The sequence below is a fragment of the Bubalus bubalis genome, chromosome 4 (assembly GCF_019923935.1).
Source record: "Bubalus bubalis isolate 160015118507 breed Murrah chromosome 4, NDDB_SH_1, whole genome shotgun sequence".
In the NCBI taxonomy this organism is placed as follows: domain Eukaryota; kingdom Metazoa; phylum Chordata; class Mammalia; order Artiodactyla; family Bovidae; genus Bubalus; species Bubalus bubalis.
The window spans coordinates 152,754,460-152,775,839 of NC_059160.1; the positions used below are offsets into that span (position 1 = coordinate 152,754,460).

Genomic DNA, 21,380 nt, shown 5'->3' on the forward strand with positions numbered 1-21,380 from the left:
TGCCTGGAGAATCCCCATGGACAGAGGAGCCTGGCGGGCTATAGTCCATAGGGTCGCAAAGAGCTGGACATAACTGAGCGACTAAGCACACACACACAGGTGATTTACAACGTGCTATTTTCTGCTATACAACAGAGTGAGTCAATTATACATAAATACATACACTCTTTTTTATATTCTCTTCCACTGTCTTATCACAGGATGTTGAATGTATTTCCCTGTGCTACACAGTATGACCTCACTGTTTATCCATTCTACATATAACAGTTTGCATCTGCTAATCCTAAACTCCCAGCCATCCATCTCCCACCCCTTTTTCCTCCCTCAGCAACCACAAGACTGCTCTGCATCACACCCTATCACTGTGATAGATGTTTACATTGTCTTTCTTTTCTTTTTTTTTTTTTTTGCTGTTATAAATGATACTACTGTGAGCCCTGTCCATGCCTCCTCTCCCACATCTGTGAGATGCTCCCCTAGGGTGGACATCTAGAAGCAGAGCTAAAGGTCATAATATGGACCATTCCCCGCTGACTGGACGATACAAAACTGCTCTCCCAGTTCATGTCCCACCAGCTCTGGGCAGGAATTCTGAGAGTTACTGCCGTCAACACAGCCTCACCAAGATTTCAAACATCAGGTTTTCCTTTTAATTTTTAATTGAGATAAAATGCACATAACATAAAACCGTCTCAGCCATCTTTCACCCTCTGAGTATATATTTCAGTAGTGCTATGTATATTCACATTGTTGTGCAACCAATCTCTAGAACTTTCTCATCTTGGAAAATTCTGTCCCTACTAAACAACAACTAGCTTTCCCTCCCCCAGTCCCTGGCGGACACTCTTCTACTGTTTCTGTGAATCCAGCTGCTCGAGAGGTACATACACATTACTGATCTCTTTGTAACTGACTTCTTTCATTTAGCATAACGTTCCCAAGGCTCATCCAGGCTGCATTACATGACAGGATTCCCTTCCTTTTAAAAGATGAACACTGCTCCATCGCATATGTGTACCGCCTTTCATTTGTCCACTCATTAGTCCAAGGGCACTTGGGATGTTTCCACTTCTTGGAACCATGAAAACAGTCAGGTTTCTGAAGTAATGCCTATCACATGGACCAAAACATGTCTTAAAAAAAAAAAACAAAAAACTTGCTTTCCTGATTACTAGAAAGGGCAACGCTCTCCTTATGTTTACCTTATGTTTATTGACTATACACATTTTCTCTCCCATGAATTGCTTGTTCATATCCTTTATTTTCCTTCCCCTCCTGCCCCTCCCTCCCCACCTTCTTTCTTTCTGTAGGACTTTGAAATTCCAGGTACTAATCTTTTTCCAGTTATATTCATTACAAGTATCTTTTCCCAATATATAGCTTTTAAATTTTCTTAGTGTCCCTTGTTTCTAAAATTTCACATTTTAATGTGTAAAACTGACCAATCATTTCCTTTATGGTTTGTGCTTTCGTTGTTTTATTTAAGAAATTCTTTCCTTCCATGGATAAAGAAGATGTAGTATATATATACAATGGAATATTATTCAGATATTATAAATAATGAAATAATGCCATTTGCAGCAACGTGGATGGACCTAAAGATTGTCACACTGAGTGAAGTAAGTCAAGACAGAGAAGGAGAAATATATGATATCCCTTATATGTGGAATATAAAAAGTAATGATACAAATGAACTTATTTATGAAATAAAAAGAGACTCACAGACTTAGAGAATGAACTTATGGTTGCCGGGGGAAGGGATAGTTAGTTAGGGAACTTGAGATAGACAGGTACACAGTGCTATACTTAAAATACATAACCAACAAGGATCTACTGTATAGCACAGAGAACTCTGCTCAATGTTATGTGGCAGCCTGGGTTGGAGGTGAGTTTGGGGGAGAATGGATACATGTGTATGTATGGCTGAGTCCCTTTGCTGTTCACCACAACCTAGGAAGCCCTGAAACTATCACAACATTATTAATTGGCTATACCTCAATACAAAATAAAAAGCTTAAAATTTAAAATAAATTATTTCCTTCCTACCTTGAGATCATGAACATACTCTCTCATTAGTTTTTCTAAAAGGAGCTTTATATTTCACATTTAAACTTCTAAACTATTTATTTAAAATATTAGAATATATTTTTATGTATGTTGCAAGATGGAGATAATAACATTATTCCTTTCCATAAATCACTAGACAAAGGAGAAATGGCCCCCCAAGTGCAGAACGAAGCGAGGACCCCTGAATTTGTCCAGGCGCAGACAATGGCTGGAGGACCCCAAGGGTATCAGCTGACACAGAGCCCACCACTGAGGGGTGAGAAGGGCATCTGACAAGGATGTGCCCACACATGCCCAGAACACACAGAGCCAGTGGAGAGCTCTCCTGACGTCAGGCTCACGTCTGGAAACAATCCAGCTTCTGGACCAGATTTCCCTGTCTTCTGCGCAGTACCTCAAACACTCCAATTAAAAATCACCCCAAACGTTTTATACTCTAAAATCCCCAAGCCAGGTGAGAGCCACAAAACAAAGGCATTGCTGCCATTCCCAGAGTTTTTCACGAGGTGGCAGCCCTGCGTAGAGCAGCCAAATGCACTCCCATAGTTGTCCAGCCTTCCAAGCTTCATTAAGAAACAAAGCTCATTAAGCTCTCATCACAAGAAAAAAATTTAACTATATAAGTTGATGAACATTAACTAGACTTACAGAGGTGAGCTTGTCACAATGTATACAAATATCAAATCATTATGTTGTAGACCTGAAACTAATACACAGTTGCTGTTGCTGCTTCAGTCGTGTAGGACTCTGCGACCCCAGACACGGCAGCCCACCATGCTCCCCCGTCCCTGGGATTCTCCAGGCAAGAACACTGGAGTGGGTTGCCATTTCCTTCTCCAATGCATGAAAGTGAAAAGTGAAAGTGAAGTCGCTCAGTCGTGCCCGACTCTTAGCGACCCCATGGACTGCAGCCTACCAGGCTCCTCTGTCCATGGGATTTTTCAGGCAAGAACACTGGAGTGGGTTGCCATTGCCTTGTTACATGTCAATTATACCTCTGTTAAAAAAATAATAGAATAAAAATTATGTTATCCCAATATTAAAATAAAACCTAATTTTAAAGATGGCTTTGAAATGATGCAAAGAAAAACCTTGTTGTGAGCATTAGCCCAGCAGAGCCCACTGGCACTAGTCCACAACAAAATGTGGACTACACAGAGGCTTGGCCTCTCTTCACTGGGAAATAGTCCCCAAATGCCCACCGTAAGGAGCTTGGATGGGGTCTGCATGATGACTCAGGCACAACTTAGCACCAGTGACTCCGCTGCCAGGATGGGTCACAATTTCCCACTGAGACAGGGTCAATCAGAGAAAACCACAGAACAGACCCAGGGATCTTTTCTGATGCCCAATCCAGCCTGCTAACGCAATAGGCTCTGGGATCAGAAGGAACCCTGGGGAGATCAGGCTGATACCTAGCACTGTCCCGGCCGAGGCTCTGCCCATTCCACAGGTGAAGGCTCTGCGCAAGAGGTTCTGCTTATTATGAGCTGAAATCTACCTTCCCCGGCTCCTAATGTCTCGTCCGAGCCCTTAAGGCACAAGAACAGTCCCTTTCCCACAGGACAGCACCCAGATACTCAGAGGCTCACGGGGCCCCTAACACTTCTCAGCTTTTCTCTACCAACGGGGCTGAGAATCCTGCCTGTGCTAATGTACTCAAAAGCCTCTGGAGAAATTTGGGACAAACCACAGCCACAGTTAACACCAGAGGATTTAAAAGACTATCCTGTCAGTCTAGAATTTTTCCTTTTTATGGTTAGAAGATTATGTTCCTAGTAGACAGTTCGGCACAAACACACTAACCATCAAACTAAACGTTTAGCCTCCCAGCTAAGGCTAACAGCAGTCAGAGAGAATATTTACATTTGGCGCAGAGTTCTGAAGTGAAAAAGCTGATACACTTCTCAGCTCAGGCAGGCGGCAGTCTTTAGAGATGACTCCCGTCCGGCCTGTGAGAAGGGGGTGGAAGTGGCCCAGGGGAGGCAGAAAGCCAGGGCCTGGTCCCATTCACACAGCAAGACAGCCACAGCCTGAGTTGTTCCCCACAAGGAGGCCAGGAACAGCTGCACTCACATCCTGCTCCACGCTGGTCAGAAACACGCTGGGCTTCTCTGAGAGCCAGGCCCTTTGGAGACTAAGAAACCCAATTCCTGGGTTATCGGGGAAAAGAAGTCAACTTCCATGAATCACCAGGGAAAAAAGTATATTTAAAGAACGGTAACAGGGCCAAAAGGAAGAGAGGGAAGTTTCCTGGAGACTCAAGTTTCCCAAATAAACTGGTAGAACCAATTTTTTTTTTTTTTTTTTTTTTTTTTAAAGAAAAGCATTACTTTGAACCTTCCAGTGATACCTCTAAGAACCAAACTTTAGAAAAGCAAGCACAAAGGAATGCAAGGATGTATGTAAGGGTGCCCACTAAAAAATTATTCCTAACGGGAAAAAGTACAGACTACTATGATGCTCAACAAACAGAATGCGGTTCATAAATTACTGACAGCTAATCTATCTTGTTGGATGTTTCAAATTTATAAAAAATATAAGGAGACCTATGATATACTGCAATTAAAAAAAAAAAGGCAGGTGGCAGAAAATAAAGACAAAACTTTGTGTGTTAAGTATGACACAGAAAATGTACACATAGAAATATCCCATGGGGTTCAGAGAGGTTAGTCGCCTCCAGGGAGTGATACCAGGGCTGAGTGACTTCACTGTCACTGAAGGTTTTTTTTTTTCTTTTTTAACCAGAGATCAGGTAGGTACTACTGTAGTCAAGATAGAAGATGCAAAAATATACCCTACGTTGCCCTCCTCCACCAAGGCTTGGCCATCTCTGCCCTAAATCACTTGGGCATCCAGATAGCACATTCTGACTGCAGTCCCTTGGAGATAGAACTGCTACATCATGCCCACCCCCTAAAACACACATGCATGCAAACACACACAAAAAGCCACCTGTCCGCCACTTCTAGAGAGAGGTCCTAGGACCCAAACCCACAGCACCCTCCCCACCAGCTGCCTCATTTCCTCTGAGATAAATCACACAGAGGGCTAGGGAGCCCACAAATCCCTCGAGCAAACACGCAAGTCAAATAGCACCATTTACCCCGCAAGGGCCTCTCTTCAAGTTAACAAGGCGTGGGAGGATCCAGGCAACAAAACCGGCCTTGTCCAGCAAGGTCGGCCTTTGCCCCAGGGAGGAGACCTATGGCTGCCCCCGTGTCCCCGCTTCCTCAGCTGCTGGCCTACCCGAGACCTGAGCTTTTCATAGCCCAGACGCCCACCTCAGACCTGGTAAAGAGGCTAAGGCCCTGGGCTTGGAGAGCAGGCGGCCTGGTGGCTCAGATACACCCCTGACCCCCACCAGTGGGGCTGGGTTTCCTCTCCTGGCGGGGTCCCGAGGTGGCCCCCAGGCCACTTGCTAAGGGGCACTGGTGTAGCTGAAGAGAACTGGGGACACTTACTGACCACTGTAATCAGCTACCTCACCCCAAGGGTCAGAGCTATAGGAAAAGAAAGAAGAGGAGTGGGCTGGAAGAGCACCAACTGGACTCCTGCTACCCTGGTCTGTTCTTACCTCCCTGCTTCCAGGAACCCTCCTGTTACCATGGCTGGGCCAGGCCCACCCACTCCCACACTTGCCGCCACATAACCAAGCCCTCTAATCAGAGGCTCTCTGTCGGTGACTACAGCCAAGAAATTAAAACACGTTTGCGCCTTCCACTTGAAGGAAAACGTATGACAAACCTGGACAGCATATTAAAAAGCAGAGACATCACTGTGCCAGCAAAGGTCCACATAGTCAAAGCTATGGTTTTTCCAGTAGTCATGTACGGATGTAAGAGTAGGACCATGAAGAAGGCTGAGCACCAAAGAACTGATGCTTTTGAATTGTGGTGTTGGAGAAGACTTCTGAGAGTCCCTTGGACAGCAAGGAGATCAAACCAAGTCAATCCTAAAGGAAATCAACTCTGAATATTCACTGGAAGGAATGATGCTGAAGCTGAAACTCCAATACTTTGGCCACCTGATAGGAAGAGCCACTGGAAAAGACCCTGAGGCTAGGGAAGATTGAAGGCAAAAGGAGAAGAGGGCAGCAGAGGATGAGATGATTAGATAGCATCACTGACTCAATGGACATGAATCTGAGCAAACTCAGGGAGTCGGTGAAGGACAAGGAAGCCTGGTGTGCTGCAGTCCAGGGGGTCACAAAGAGTCAGACATAACTTAGCAACTGAACAACAAATCAGAGGGCTCACAGAAAAGGCTCTCGGTATCTCCAAGTATGTCCAGCTTAGGGACCTGCCCTGAGCCCGCACTGGGTTAATTCCACATAAGGCGTCAACAAACATCAGAGAAAGAAAATAAACCATAGAAATGAATTTTTCAATACAACACAGCTTGTAACAGGAAAACACTGAAAATAGTCCAAGGGTCAGTCAATAGGGGACTGGTTAAATCAATTATGCTGCTTTTATGTAACTCAATACTCTGCAGCAGCGAAAAACAAGGAAGTAGAATTTGTACTGAAAAAGAAAGATGCACATGACATATTCAGCAAAAAAAAAAAAAAACATGCTAGCAATAAAAGCACTGTGCAATTCCATTTTGTCGAATATGTTAATAAGATATAAAGTATTCCATGTGTACAGATAAAAATCTCAAACGTTTCATGGTGATATACTTATGGTTAGTTATTTCTGTGGAGTGAGACTACAGGAAGAATTCTTTTCTTTTTTAAATGTCTGTGTCGATTTTTTAATTTACAAAATGCATATTAATTTTACAATTAAAGTATAAAAACATGAAGAAAGCACTGCCCTTCCACTTTTTCAACTATTTAATCTAACAGTCATTCGGTAAGGCAGAGTGGGCCAGGAGGCTCCAGCGGGCAAGGGGCACCCTAGAGTGGCCATCAGAGCCTGTACAGACAAGGAGAGGCCCTGCAGAGGTGCATGGAGACCCAGCAAAGGGTGACCAGGGGAATGGTGTGGGGGGGAGGCAGCAGACAGAAAAGCAAGCAGGTACACACGGAGCCACTAAGTAAATAGATTAAGAAGAATCAAAACCAGATTTCTCACTGCTGGAAAAGGGAGATACAAAAATGGAAAGGAAGAAGACAAGAATGAACCCTGTTATATTGTGGTTCTGCACTGGAACTAGAAATGCGAGTGTAAACTCATGGTTTCCAATATACATATTACATATTGAAGGTACAGGTATATTAGGAAGATAGAGAGAGAGAGACACATGGCAATATATGTGAGTGTGTATGTGTGGTGGGGATGTACTCAGATATTCCCACTCTGTTCCCTGAAAGGTCCTGGAAACCATTACAGCCCAGGAGCTCTGAACACACAAGTACACCCAGCATTCAGACCTTGCTTCTATTCTCCACTAAAAAGAATGTGAACTCCTAGGATAAACATCTGATTTCCAGGACTACGGCAAGATAATTATAAAAAAAAGCCTGAAACATCTTGTGCCAGAGAACAAGAGCGTGCTCAAAGAATGAGGGGATATGTTGAAAAGACAGAGAAGGGACTTCCGTGGTGGCCCAGTGGTTAAGAATCTGCCTTCCAATGCAGGGGACTTGTCCTGGGTGAGGGTACTAAGATCCCACATGTCACAAGCAACCAACCCTGTGAGCCACAATAAGGGAAAAGCCGAGCACTGCAACTAAGATTGGACACAGTCTGTTGAATGAACGAATAAACAAATAGAGAAGCAAGCTTGAAGTGGTTTCCACTGGCCATACGGGTATAGACAACCCACTGAGCAGAACAGGAAGCCATGAGAGAGATAGAGAGTGTGTGTGTGTGTGTGTGTGTGTGTGTGTGTGTGTGGAAAGAGGTGTGTAAAGGGAAAACAAGTATCACTACAGTGGTGAAGCCTAGAGACACCACCTTAGTCAAATGATCAAAGTGAACATCCTTAGTAATAAGTCATATCAAGCCAAGTCCCAGTCAACAGGATGCAACAAGAAAAGGCCACTTCAGCCTGTGAAAGTCCTGCCTAAGAAGAAAAACTCATCCAACCATGAAAGAAAGAAAGTGAAGCCACTCAGTCATGTCCAACTCTTTGCGACCCCATGGACTGCAGCCTACCAGGCTCCTCCGTCCATGGGATTTTCCAGGCGAGAGTACTGGAGTGGGGTGCCATTGCCTTCTCCAGGGGATCTTCCCGACCCAGGAATGGAACCCGGGTCTCTCACATTGAGGGCAGACGCTTGACTGTCCGAGCCGTCTGGGAAGCCCCAACCACGAGTATCAGACAAATCCAGACCAAGAGACTACCTAGAAAATAACTAACCTGTAATCTTCCAAAGCATCAAGGTCACACAGGTCACACCCTGGGGAACTGTTGCAGGTTGAAGGAGATCAAAGAGAAACAACAAGTAAACACGGCACTTTATTCCAAATGAGCTCCTTTTCCTGTTAAAGACGCTAAAAGACAACAACTGGAGAACTTGACCAGGGTCTGACAGCTGGACGGTGGTACGTAGCAACATTAATGCCTGATGGGTTACTGTCATACAGGAGAGTATCCTTGCTGGCAACAAGCACACATTTACATGCTATGGGGTGATGGGACATCAGGCTGGCAACTTAAGAAAAAAGAGAAAAATTCTTTATACTGTGCTCGCAGCTATTCTGTAAGCCTGCAGCAGTTTCACAACTTAAAAAATTTAACTGCAAATGGAAGAAACATAGTGCTAACAGGTGAGTTCACATAGTTATATACCAGGTTTGTGTCAGTCAACCGTAACAGTCCTCCTTTAACTGGGGAACCATAAATGCTTCTGATGGGGAAAGGGCTCTGCTTAAATCAGACCTCTGCCGCAGTGCTAGGAGGACACTCTGCCTCCTCCTGGGACTTTCTTCCAACCCAAAAGGTCCAACCATCTATGGACACAGAGCGTCATCAGTCCCTGCCACGGCCCTGCAGCCCAGGCAGTTCCAGACCATAAACTACAAGAGAAGGGCCACTGGCCAACACCACCCATAGCAAGCGGTGTTCCGAGTGGCCTGCTCCTCACGCCTCTGTCAATGTGAAACAAGAGCCAAGCAAAGGGAAGAAACTGACTCCTAACGCAGAGAGCAGCCAGAGAAGCAGGACATACTCCCGCCCGAAAATCACGGTGGAAACGGTGCCATCTTGTACTTGCAAAGAGATTTAATGTTTCCCAGCTTCTCTCCATCTACAATTTCACACAAAATCCATTCAAAGAAGCTATAGACCCTCAAGCTCTCAGACTAAGTCAAATTCCTGTTACCCAGCACACAGACCACAGAGCACCCCCTTGTGAGCCCCGGCAACACTCATAATGATGCAGAGTGCGTGTGATTATTTGATTAACATTTGTATCCTCCATCAGACTGCAGAGTCCAGGACCACAAGGGTTGAGTGTTTGCTCACAGATAGCCCAATTCCTCACAAAAAGCAGACACCAGAAACACTTGCTAAGTAATCACACGGATGCGTGGGTGGTGGATAAGTAGGTGGTAAGTGGACAGACGCATAGATAGATGGCGGGTGATAGGTGGGTGGGTAGGTAGATAAATGGATGGATGGTGAGTGGGTGGGTGGGTGAGACAGTAGGTGGGTAGGTGGAGGGGGGCTGGTAATCGGACTGTGAGTGGGTGGATGCCTGACCTTGGTCTGCTCCCGCCGCCCAGCACGGTTGTACCTGCTGCTGCTGGGCCCGGAGGTCACCGATTTCCTTCTGGTCCTCCTCATGGAGCCGCTTCATGTCCTCCCACGACTGCTGGAGCAGGTTGCGTTCCCGCAGCAGCTGTCCATTCTCCCGCCTCAGCATATCCACGTCATCCTTCAGCTGGGTCTGGTCGCTCAGGAGCCGGCTGTGGAGTGTGCTGAAATGCCCCCAACACTGTGAGCCCAGCCAGCCTCCAACTCCCACCAAGGTACCGCCTCCTCCTCCACCAGGTCCCAACACCCCCAATACACCAGATGGGCCACTCAAATCCTGGTGTCAGCCACATGCCGGTAGGACCCAAACCATTTCTTAGCAACCTGACATGAACATGGCACATGTGTGAAGGCCACGGAAAGCAGATAAGCCCCTACCTGCTAGGGACCCAGCACCTTCAGTACTGAGGGCTGGGCCAATGTCAGGAGGTGGGCAGGCAGATGCCCTCGGAGGGGCCCCAGGAGAACAAAGAGGAAGATGCCCCCTTGGCCTCTGTGGACCAGAAGTCCAGCAATCTGCCTCGCTCACGCATTCAACCACTTTCCTACTGACCATGTTTTGGAAGCTGACCATGGATGCAGTATGAAAACTGAGGTCCCAAACCACAAACCTACCAGGTGAAGGCCCACTGCTTGCTAGACAGCAAAGACAGAACCAGAAGCCCAGGCTCCGGGTCCAGAAATAAAGACTGGCAAGAGGCAGAAGCTGGGAGCCCCAGGAACTCACTGGTAGAAGTCAGTCTCCTTGGCCACCTCCTCACACCTCTTCAGGGCGTTGGCGTGCTGGCTCTGCAGGCTCTGCAGGTCCGACATGGCCCGCACGCACTGGATCTTCAGCCTCTCGTAGTCTGGATTCAGCCTGTGGTAGGGCCTGGCCCAGACAGCAAACACCCCAGTGAACATGGGCCTCGGGATCACCGTGCCAAGGACGTCTCTCCCTGAAGAGCCATGTCCTAGGTCACTGCAGCCTAGCGGTGCCCAAACACCGGTCACCTCCACACCACCACCACCGCTACCTGGTGCCCTGCTGAGCCCAGGAGTCCCGGCCACACCCAGAGAGACGGAAGCAGAACCCCCAGGATGGAAGGCCCAGATCGCTTAATTCCCTGGCTGGGCCTGGAGAGCTGAGAGGTGCTCTGGATCTCTGGGAGCCTCCAGGAGGCCACGTGACCAGCCTGCACTCTGGTCCACCAAGTCCCTGTGACGAAGCTCCTCCTCTCCTAAGAGCAGGGATTCTCAATCTTGGGTGCATAATGAAAGACCAAGACCCAGACCAATTACATCAGCATCCCTGAGGGCAGGACTCAGACACAGGAATTTTTTTTTTTTTTAACCCCCTCAAGGGATTCCAATGTGCAGCCAAGATTGAGAAAAATAGCCAGGAGCAGGAGTTCTCAAAGTGGGGTTCCCGGAACTGCATTGTAATCACCTGGGAATCCGTCAGAAATGCAAATCCTCAGGCCAGCCCCAGACCTCTGAAATCAGACACTCAGGAGGGAGGAAGGAATGGCCAGCAATTTGTGCTTTAACAAGCCCTTGTGCGTGGTCCTGGTGTGAGCGCCAGTCTGGAACCCCCTGCAGCCTCATATAGAAGGGCTAGTCTCTGTGCAGCCACTCCTCTGCCTCAGTGACACGAAAGTGGCTAAGGACAGGACACACTCACGCCCAACCCTCAAGCTGCCTGACCAAGAGACACACACGTCTTCATAAAAGCCACCCAGAAAAACCTTCCTTGGGGTGAGGCACATACCCCTGATGCTTTCAAAGGAAACAGATTAAACCGAGGCTGCTCCCGCCTCCCTCAGAACCCTGCCAGAATCTCCCCAACCCTTCCTTGCTATCTACCTCTTAATCCCAACAAAAGAAGCAGTCAACGATTGTCTTCAAAATAACAAAAAGTCAGGTGGGACCAACTCTTTTTAAAGTATGCATGTGGCAGGAAACAACTAACAGGTCTACAAACCACATAAAGATCTACTCAACAGTGAAGCAGGCTAGGGTACCCAGGAGACAGCAGCGCCCGTGCAGAGAAACACAGATGCATGTGGACGCACAAATCAAAGGCTCAGCGACAGGGCGACTGGGGCAGGGGATGCCATGGCATCAAGGTGGTGACCTTGTCTAGCAGGGGAGGTGCATGGTGCCCACCTCTTGTCAAAGGTGGTCCCATGGGTGGCAAAGGCCAGGCGCTTCCGCAGCTCGTTCCTCTCCCGGGTCATCAGCCGCAGCTGAATGGAGAGGTTCTCCACCTTCTCATTCACCTGCCGGTCGCTGAGCACAGGCGGTGGGGATGGCGCCTTCCCAGTGGTGCCTGCAGGAGGAAGGTGACAAAGTGAACTTGCCCAGCCCCCACCAGCAGCCAGGTGCCATTCTGGGCTCTCAGCTGGCCTTCACTCCTCACACCCACCTTCCCACGTGGGTCTGGTTACAACCCTCTTTCCCAGATGACACCACCAAATCAGAGAGCAAGAGGCAAGGCAGGGACCAGAGCCCAGGCAGACTGGCTCCAGCACCTACTCCCAGGGCCCTGGCTGAGGACTCTGGGGTCCCTCTCTCTCTCCCCAGCCTGGCTTTGGCTCCTCCAGGATGGCCCAGCCTCATCTTTGCATCTTTGCCTGCTCTGCTACCACCACCTGTCACCTTCCTCTGAGCAAAGAGGCCAGCCTAAGCCCTGAACAGAGTGGAAGACACGGCCTGAAAAGGAAGGCACGGTTGCAATCCAGAGAGGCTGGCAGAGAACAGAGGAAGCCAGTTCATAAGCTGGGCCCACGGGCCATGTTCTGTTCTTCCCTGATCAGGGCTGGACAGTCTACATGGGTCCCTCTTCCAAGCTGCCCAACTGCCTAAGGACCTGCTCCACCAGCCCAGGTGTGCAACTTGCAGGAGGTACAGGGACAGCTGCCCATGACCAAAGGGTGCAGGGAAGTCCCAGGGCCTCTGGCAGCCCAGCCCACAGCAGGGCCTCATCACTTATTTCTGGGACTAGACATGTTCTGAGAAGGAAACCCCACGCAGTATGCCATTACTTAGGAAAAGTGGCCATCACCAGCACCTCTGGTGAGACCCCAATCTGTCTCTAGGAAGAATACACCTCACTCAAATGTCCCAGAAAAAGAGCAAATGGTATTGGTATTCTTGTATATTTAAGTATATACTTGTATATTTATAAATTATATATTTATATATATATATACTTGTATATTTAAGTATATACTTGTATATTTAAGTATCTCTACCTCTCATGGATCCTCAGTGGGGTAAGAAGCAGTCACCCCAACTCATGGATGGGATTCAGAAGCTGACTCACCCCGGGAACACAGTATCTGGGTGCCCAGGAGCCCTGTAATGTGCAAAGGGCAAGACACACGTCCTCTGACTCAGTGTCTCCTGACCACTGCCCCCCAGCTGACCCTTGTTGGCGGATGTGTTCATGTAAACCTAGTTTCCCCCGGGACGGAGACTCAGGTGTGACCTCGCATCTTCTGGGAGTGCCAGGGAGGATGGAAAGCTTGATACTGTGGGCAACAAGGCAGGCCACAGTCTGAGGCAGGAGACTCCAACGTTACCCAGTGTCAGCACCCCAACCACCGAATCTACTACCTCTCAAAATGCATGTTATTTTAAGTCCAGCACCACCATAACATTAGGATTTCTGTGCTCAGACCAGAACTCTGGGGCCGGAATGTTCTCTAAGGTGGGGTCCAGGACCACCCCCAATGAGCATCGTCCTCCCTGCAGGGGTTGTACTCCACAGTGGGAGGAGCCTTCCCTCACCCTTCTCCAAAGACCCTGGATCCTCACCCTTGCCCCCAGGGGTTCTGGAAGACAGGCTGGTTACAGCTCTGTGCAGCTGTGTGACTTGACGTCTTCCTCTCTGCAAATGAAGGCACTTCTATGAGCTCTAGTCCTATGACTGTTTTCTGATTTGCACTAACTTACCTGGCTCTCTGACACATGGGGCTTCCTCTGGATATGTGCCTAACACTCCTTCCAGAGAAGCCCACAACTAACAAAGCCTCTAACCAACCCAGGGGGACGTGAACTGTTTAAGATTGACAAACCCAAGACAGGGGATGAATAGACTAAACAGACTCAGACTCGGCTCAGAAAAGAAGGATTCCAATGTAAACTGTCACAACCAACCCACACAACAGCAGCCAACACAGACGTCCCGGGCATTCATTTAATCTTCCCAACAACCTTGGAGGTGATAAGAATATTATCATCTCCATTTTACAGGTGGGAAGGCAGGCCAAGCAAGGTCAAGGAATTGACTCAAACGTGCACAAACAGCAAGTGATGCCCCGGATGAGAGCCCACCCATCTGTATTCAGAGCACACGATCTTTGCTGCTGTCCGTGCCTTGCCGCCCAACAAAGACAACCGTGAGCAGCACTCACGTATGCCTGGCAGTTTATAAGACGCTTTTCATACATTATCCCATCCTATCCCCTTAAGGAAGATACTGCTATTATTCCTGTTTTACAGATTAGGAAACAAAACCTTATCAAGCTTAAATAATGGGTCCAGGTCACCACGCCAGTAAATGACAGCATGGCATATAGAGTGCCCTTTGCCTGACCCCAGTGCCCAGGGCCTCAACCTAAAAGTTCTTAAATGTTTTGATCCTGCTGCTGCTGCTGCTAAGTCACTTCAGTCGTGTCCAACTCTGTGCGACCCCATAGACGACTGCCCACCAGGCTCCCCCGTCCCTGGGATTCTCCAGGCAAGAACACTGGAGTGGGTTGCCATTTCCTTCTCCAATGCATGAAAGTGAAAGTGAAGTTGCTCAGTCGTTTCCGACTCTTCGTGACCCCATGGACTGCAGCCTATCAGGCTCCTCCGTCCATGGGATTTTCCAGGCAAGAGTACTGGAGTGGGGTGCCATCGCCTTCTAGGACCTCTTTATACTTAAAAATGACTGAGGACTCCAAAGAGCTTTTATTTATATGGTTATGTCTAATAACGTCTACCAGATTAGAAATTTCAGAAGTATTTTTAAATATTTACTAATTTTAAAATAACCAAACTTGTTACATGTTCACATAAGATTTCTTTGGTAAAAAATTAACTACCCTTTCCATCACCAAACACAAAACACAGTGAGAAGAATGGCACTGCTCTGCATCTTTGTGATGATGTTTGATGTCTGGCTTAACAGAGTCAGTTACAGTCTCACATGTGTGCAGCAACGCGGATGGAACCTTTAGAAAACTCCACTCCACAGTGGAGTCTGTGTGAGCACGAGCATGCAAAAGGCAAGAGACATCTTAGTATCATCATAAAAACAGTTCTGACTGCACTGGCTCCCTGCAAGGACCTCAGGGACACCAGACCATGCTTTGAGAATGACTTGACCTATGGTCAAGTTCAAAAAAAAAAAATCAGAGAAACATCATATCTCAATTTTAAAACTGAAAAGCATCACCAGGCCCCAAAACCTGCCTCTAGAGAGAAAGAGAATTCTCACCCCATTTTAAAAATGAAGCAACAGAAAGATGCAGTCCTTAGCTTTTGCAGAGGCTACGGAGAGAAGCTGAGGCACGACAGAAGTAGGGGTCAGACCTGTCACCACACACAGCCGCCGCCTGTCTGTCTCCAGCAGGATGAGGCCACTGGCCCTGCAGCTGGAAAGGACGCAGGGGCAGCTGATCATGGAGACAATGACATGAGTGCTGTCGTTTGCTGAGGGCAGCCTAGGTACTGGGTTCTATGCTAAATGCACCTGGGTCCTCACCTCATTAACCCCAGGGTACCCTCCCAAGTACATGCTGTGATCACCACATGAGAAACTGACATCTAGCAAGACTGCACAGCTAGGAAACAGGCAGACACCCACACAGACCCGGCTCCGTCTCCAGACCCAGGGCCTCGTTCGCTGTGCTGCAGTCTCCCAACAGGACTGGCCTCCTGGTTCCCTTCCCCGAAGGCCTCCCTGGTTCCCTCACCCCGAAGGCCTGAGCATACATGAACCACACAGAAAGGAAGGCCACCAGGCCTGTGAACCCATAAGATGGCAGGCTGACTTAGGGAGACTGCTGCCTGGATGCTCCGGTCCTTTCACAATAAGGAGGCAAGAGGGCAGAGGAGGACCACAGGGGACCGCAAGAAAAATCCCAAGATGGGCTAAGCCAGGAAGTCCCAAAATAAACAGCAAGTGTTGCCGAAAACCTTTTCCATACCCATCCAATTCAAAATAAAGTTTTCCTCTTCTACTTGCATCTCAGGGTTGAAAAACATTTTGAAGACGATGCAGTCCTTTCAAGAAAATGGTTGCTGGAATCCTCTAAGTAGCTAGTGGATTGTGTGAGTTCTAGCACAGTGAGGGAGCGCTCTACTTCAGAGCAAAGCCCATCTAATCTCTCCCCAGACAATTATTCTGTGAACCAAATTAAGATCTTTATTTCTCCCACTGACCCTAGATCTACCCCTAAGGCCACAAGATACAACTGTAATTTCTCTTCTATACAACAAATGTGCAAGTATTTGAAGACAACTGCCAAGTCCCTCTATCATTACCAGAATAGCTAAATTTTTAAAAAAGTGACAACAACAAACGCTGGCAAGGACGCAGAGAAACTGGGATTTTCAAACACTGCTGGTGGGGATATGAAATCATACAGCCACTTCTGTCAAAGAAAACACTCTGACAGTCTTTTATAAAGTTAAACATGCACTTACCATACCACCCAGTAATCCCACTCCTAGATATTTACACAAAAGAAATGAAAATTTATGTTCACACAAAAGCTAGCACGTAACTGTTTATCGCAGCTGTTGAATGGATAAATGACAGTGTTATTATATTCATATAATGGAATACATCTCAGCAATAAAAAGGCACTGACCATCATACAAACTGCTGGTACACACAAGCGCAGAGGGAATGGGGACCCTCGAACGCACTACGCAGAGTGGAAGAAGCCAGACCCAAAAGGCCACACACCGTATGACTCCATTTACATGACATCTGGAAAAAGGCAAAACTACAGAGGCCGGAGAGAGATCAGTGGTTGACAGGGGCTGGAGGGAGTGGAGGCAAGAAGGGCTGACCATAAAGTCACAGAAGGGAATTCTGCAGGGTAGGCTGATTGCTCTGTGTCTTAATTGTGGCACTGGTTAAATGACTAATGCGTTTGTCAAAACTCATCAAACTATACACTAAAAAGGATAAGTTTTACTGTACATACCTCAATGAACATGACTTAAAAAAAAAACAAACGCATGGTGCCCTAACACTGAAACCACCACTCCAGGAGAGGTGTGGCTTGTCACCCCCACCCCATCAGCCACCTCACTTTTAGGAAACAGTTTAAAGAAGCAAAACTAAAACTGATGTCAAATGAGTTGTCCACAAAAGCCTCAAACTCTCTTTGTGCAGTTGTTCTTTTGGATTCAAATGCAAAATTGTCCACTCTCCCCGTCACTTCACTCCTTCCTCTTCCCAAATCTGGAACCCGCTTGAAAAGAAAGCAGGGGACCTCTCTGGTGGTCAACATTTGGCACTTTCACTGCTAAGGCCAGGGTTCAATCCACAGTAGGGAAACTGAGTCAAGGCTTTCGTTTTTCCAGTGGTCATGTATGGATGTGAGAGTTGGACTAAAGAAAGCTGAGCGCCAAAGAATTGATGCTTTTGAACTGTGGTGTTGGAGAAGACTCTTGAGAGTCCCTTGGACTGTGAGGAGATCCAACCAGTCCATCCTAAAGGAGATCAGTCCTGAGTGTTCTTTGGAAGGACTGATGTTGAAGCTGAAACTCCAATACTTTGGCCACCTGAGGCAAAGAACTGACTCCTGGGAAAAGACCCTCATCCTGGGAAAGATCGAAGGTGGGAGGAGAAGGAGATGACAGAGGATGAGATGGTTGGATGGCATCACCGACTCAATGGACATGAGTTTGGGTAAACTCCGGGAGTTGGTGATGGGAGGCCTGCTGTGCTGCAGTCCATGGGGTCACAAAGAGTTGGACACGACTGAGCAACTGAACTGAACTGAGGGAAACTGAGCCTGCAAACTGAGCAGCACGGCTAAAATAAATAAATAAATATTAAAAAATAAAAATTTAAGGCAGATTTTCTTTTTCCTTTTTATGTCCAGGGTAGGATTCTGGGGTTAAGCAATTTGGACTGGACTAAAATGGCCCCAAAAGGAGTGCTAAAAGATGCCAGGAAAGCTGGCATGGGCCCTGGAGTTTAGAGAAGTCATCACTCTTCTGGGCCTTGGTGTGAGAGGGGCACAGGCGAGGGAAGCACAGCCTGTTGGCCATTGTGAGTCCAGGCCCCTCCTCCTGGTTACCCTGACTCACGTTGCCTCCTCCGTGGACCACTGAGGCTCAGTGAGAGCCTGGCAACTGATAGTCTTCTTGGTTATAAGCTCCTATGTCACATCACAGCTGACCCTGAAAGCCATCCCTCAAGTCTTATTTACAGCTAGACAGGTCACAGCTCTGCTTCTGAGCCCTGCTGACCTGTGGCACCAGAGGCCATGGAGAATACAGGCACTGGCCAAAGGTGGTCAGGTGGAGTGGGGATGTCCAGGTAAACTGCTCGGCCTCCTTCAGACCCTGACCGTCAGGAGCAAAGCAAAGCAACAGAACATGGTCACCACCAGCCTCAGCGAGCAAAACCAAGCCATCCTCATCTCCAGCCCAGAAGAGCCAGAGCCATCGGGGAAGACACAATTCCACATACAAAAGCAACTCAGCTTCATAGAGGTTGTTAGAAACAATCATTTCTGGCCCCACCCAGACCTACCAAATCAGGAACCCTGGTGGAGAACCCAACACCCACCTCCAGGTAAATTTCATTCCTCATAAAGTTTGAGAACCTCTGGTGTGAACCAAAGTTACACTGGCTGCCCACAGTGGTTTTCTAATCCCTTGACCTTTTGGCCATCCAGGATCCACTCATTTAAAAGCATCGCCCACTGACGTCCAGGGGATGCCCTGCTTGGTCAGCATGGGACTGCAGCTGGGATCCCCGTGGACTTGGAGAGGAAGGAGGTGAGATTCCAGGGCAGCAGCAGCAGCCTCACCCAGCTCCCAGATCTCCCAGATCAGCTACTTGCTCTCAAATCCTTGACTCGGGGTCAGTGTGCAGAAACCCAAATCAAGACAGACAGCAAGAGCCTGTTGCTTCCAGGCTGCTCCTGCATCCAGAACGCCATTCCTGGAAGACCCCACTCAAGGGCCACCTCCTCCCTAGAGTTTACTGACATCCCTCATTAGAAATAGCTACTTCTTCCCCTTGGTTTCCTTGCTTTACGCAAGGCAAAATGGTCAGTCACTTACCTCTTTAGGGCTATGGTCCACATGTTGGTGTACCCTACCAAATTCCCATGTTGAAGTCCTTACCGCCCTAGGTGTGGTATTAGGAGGTGGGGCCTTTGGGAGGTGATCAGGTCATGAGGGTGGAGCCCACATGAATGGAATTAGTGGCCTTATTAAGGAGACCCTAGAAAGCTCTTCCCCTTCCTGCCATGTGAGGTTACAAGGGGAAGGCACCATCTGTGAACCAGGAAGTGCCTCCCCAACCCAGGACACTAACTCTGCCTTGATCTTGACTCATGAGCTTCCCGGGATGGTAAGAAATGCATGTGTGCTGTTTCTGAACTGCCCAGTCTAGTGTCTGTGATAGCAGCCTTGGCAGACTAAGATACCTGGCTAGCCTGTGATCCCCATGAGTGTGGAACACAGGCTCCAAGGGGACAAGGCACTCCTATCACTTCATCTGAAGTGAAGTGAAAGTCGCTCAATCGTGTCTGACTCTGTATGACGCTATGGACTGCAGCCCACCAGGCTTCTTTGCCCATGGGATTATCCCAGCAAGAATACTGGAGTGGGTTGCCACTTCCTTCTCCAGGGAATCTTCCCAACCCAGGGATCAAACCCAGGTCTCCCACATTCAGACAGATTCTTTACCATCTGAGCCACCAGGGAAGCCTGTCCATCTGATAAACTGAGAAAAAAACAGGCCCGGGGTCCAAAAGGACCAGAGAAGCAAGGGTCAGAGGGCACGGGGTCAAGGTGCAACCCTGCCTCAATGTTCATTCACCCCAGCATCCTTTCAACCGGAAGCTGCACTTTCAAGGAATCTTTGTTAGGATGGAAAGGAAGCCCTCCAGCTCTTTTTCCTGCCAACAAACCAGGACATCTCTCTCTTTAATAAGAAAGCTCCCCTGTTACTTCAATTTGTATGAAATGTAAGGCTCATTTAAAAAATGTTGCCCAAAAATCTCTCTTCTTCTTAAAACTTCTCTAGTTACCCAAGATGGGGGAGGGGGGAGGGGAGGGGGTGGCGGTGGGGAAAGGCACCTGAGAAATGAGGTCAGGATGAACGGGGAGGAAAAAATATGGATTGTCTGTAAAGAGTGTGCCTCCCCTGGGCAGATCCATGGGGCCTACTTAAATAACAGGCCACATGGGGTGGGGGAAAGCCTCAAAGAAGCCACATGTGCTCAGCTGATGAAAATTGCCTAGAAAGATAAGGCAACATTTAGGTCTGTTGGTATGTTGTTAGCAGGGTCAGGCTGGAAAGCTAAAATGGACAGACTACCTGAGGACCTGATGGAAGCTGGGAAGAGGTAGGGGCAGCCAGGTACCAGCTGTTACAGAAAAAGTGCTATACCCAAGGTTCCACCTACCAATTTTCTCTTAGCTATGTATAACTTGCTCTTTTCCCAAACATTCTTGGTTAGGGAGATATAAGTGGGAAAGTGAAAATGATATTTTTATTATAAGACCTTGCCTTTCCTTAGGTTCATGGAGAAAGACCATAACAAACAAAAACAGCCAGTCTCCATCTGACTCATCAGCCCCTCAGCCAGGGCCATGGGGTGCCTAAGACGGCCAGGAAAGGAAGTGCTCTGCCCATCATTAGGTGAGGCTGAGCCAGGGGGAATTCCTCCTGAAGGTGCTGCAGTGGGCCAGGGCTGACCCTCCATTCACTCCAGTCCAAGGAACTGGTTCAAGCTGGCCACAGACATTCCAGTGCCCTTGCCTGGGACCAGGTTAGGTCAGCTCATCTCCAAACAAGAAGGCTGTTAAAAGTGGATGCTGAGACCCATCCTCAGAGCTTTTGAAGCCCAAGAACTTGCATTTCTATCATCTATCTGGGTGCTGCTGGTCCAAGGGCCACACTGCATGAGTGGCGGTTTGGGCACAAACAAGGGACAGGGACTGGGGACTGTGCTGAAGACCTTCTGGGAAAGTCTTCTTTGCCCCTCAGGAGACACAAGAGGAGATGACCTCCTTCGTCCTCTGGGCCACTAGTGATGATGGAGACATTCTTTTATCTGCTCCGTCTACTACAGTGGCCACTAGCCACGGGTGCTGTAGAACACTTGCAACGTGGCTAGTGTGTCTACTGAAACTAGCGATTTCATTTCACATTAATTCACTGGAATTTAAATAGCCACGTGTGGCTAGCAGTTCCCACAATGAGCATAGTTGCCCAGGACGCTCTCAGGTCCAGATGTGACGGCTGCCCCTGCCATCAGCGTGAGGGAAGACGCCACACAGAGGCCCGCAAAGTCACACTTGATGTACTTAGCCCACCCTCAGCACCTTTACCACGCGAGATCACACATTTCTCTCGTCTAAGGCAG

The 21,380-nt window shown here is 48.1% G+C and overlaps 1 protein-coding gene across 6 annotated transcripts in view; it reads right to left on the reverse strand.

Moving 5' to 3' along the window:
• Positions 1-21,380, reverse strand: part of DLG5 (discs large MAGUK scaffold protein 5) — a 120,464-nt gene that overhangs the window by 46,207 nt on the left and 52,877 nt on the right. For all 6 annotated transcript variants that reach the window (XM_044942343.2, XM_044942344.2, XM_044942342.2 and 3 more), the window contains 3 exons: positions 11,926-12,088; positions 10,505-10,648; positions 9,758-9,941 (listed from right to left, as the gene is read on the reverse strand). In XM_044942343.2, the coding sequence (XP_044798278.1) occupies positions 9,758-9,941; positions 10,505-10,648; positions 11,926-12,088 (491 nt within the window). The remainder of the gene's footprint in view (positions 1-9,757; positions 9,942-10,504; positions 10,649-11,925; positions 12,089-21,380) is intronic.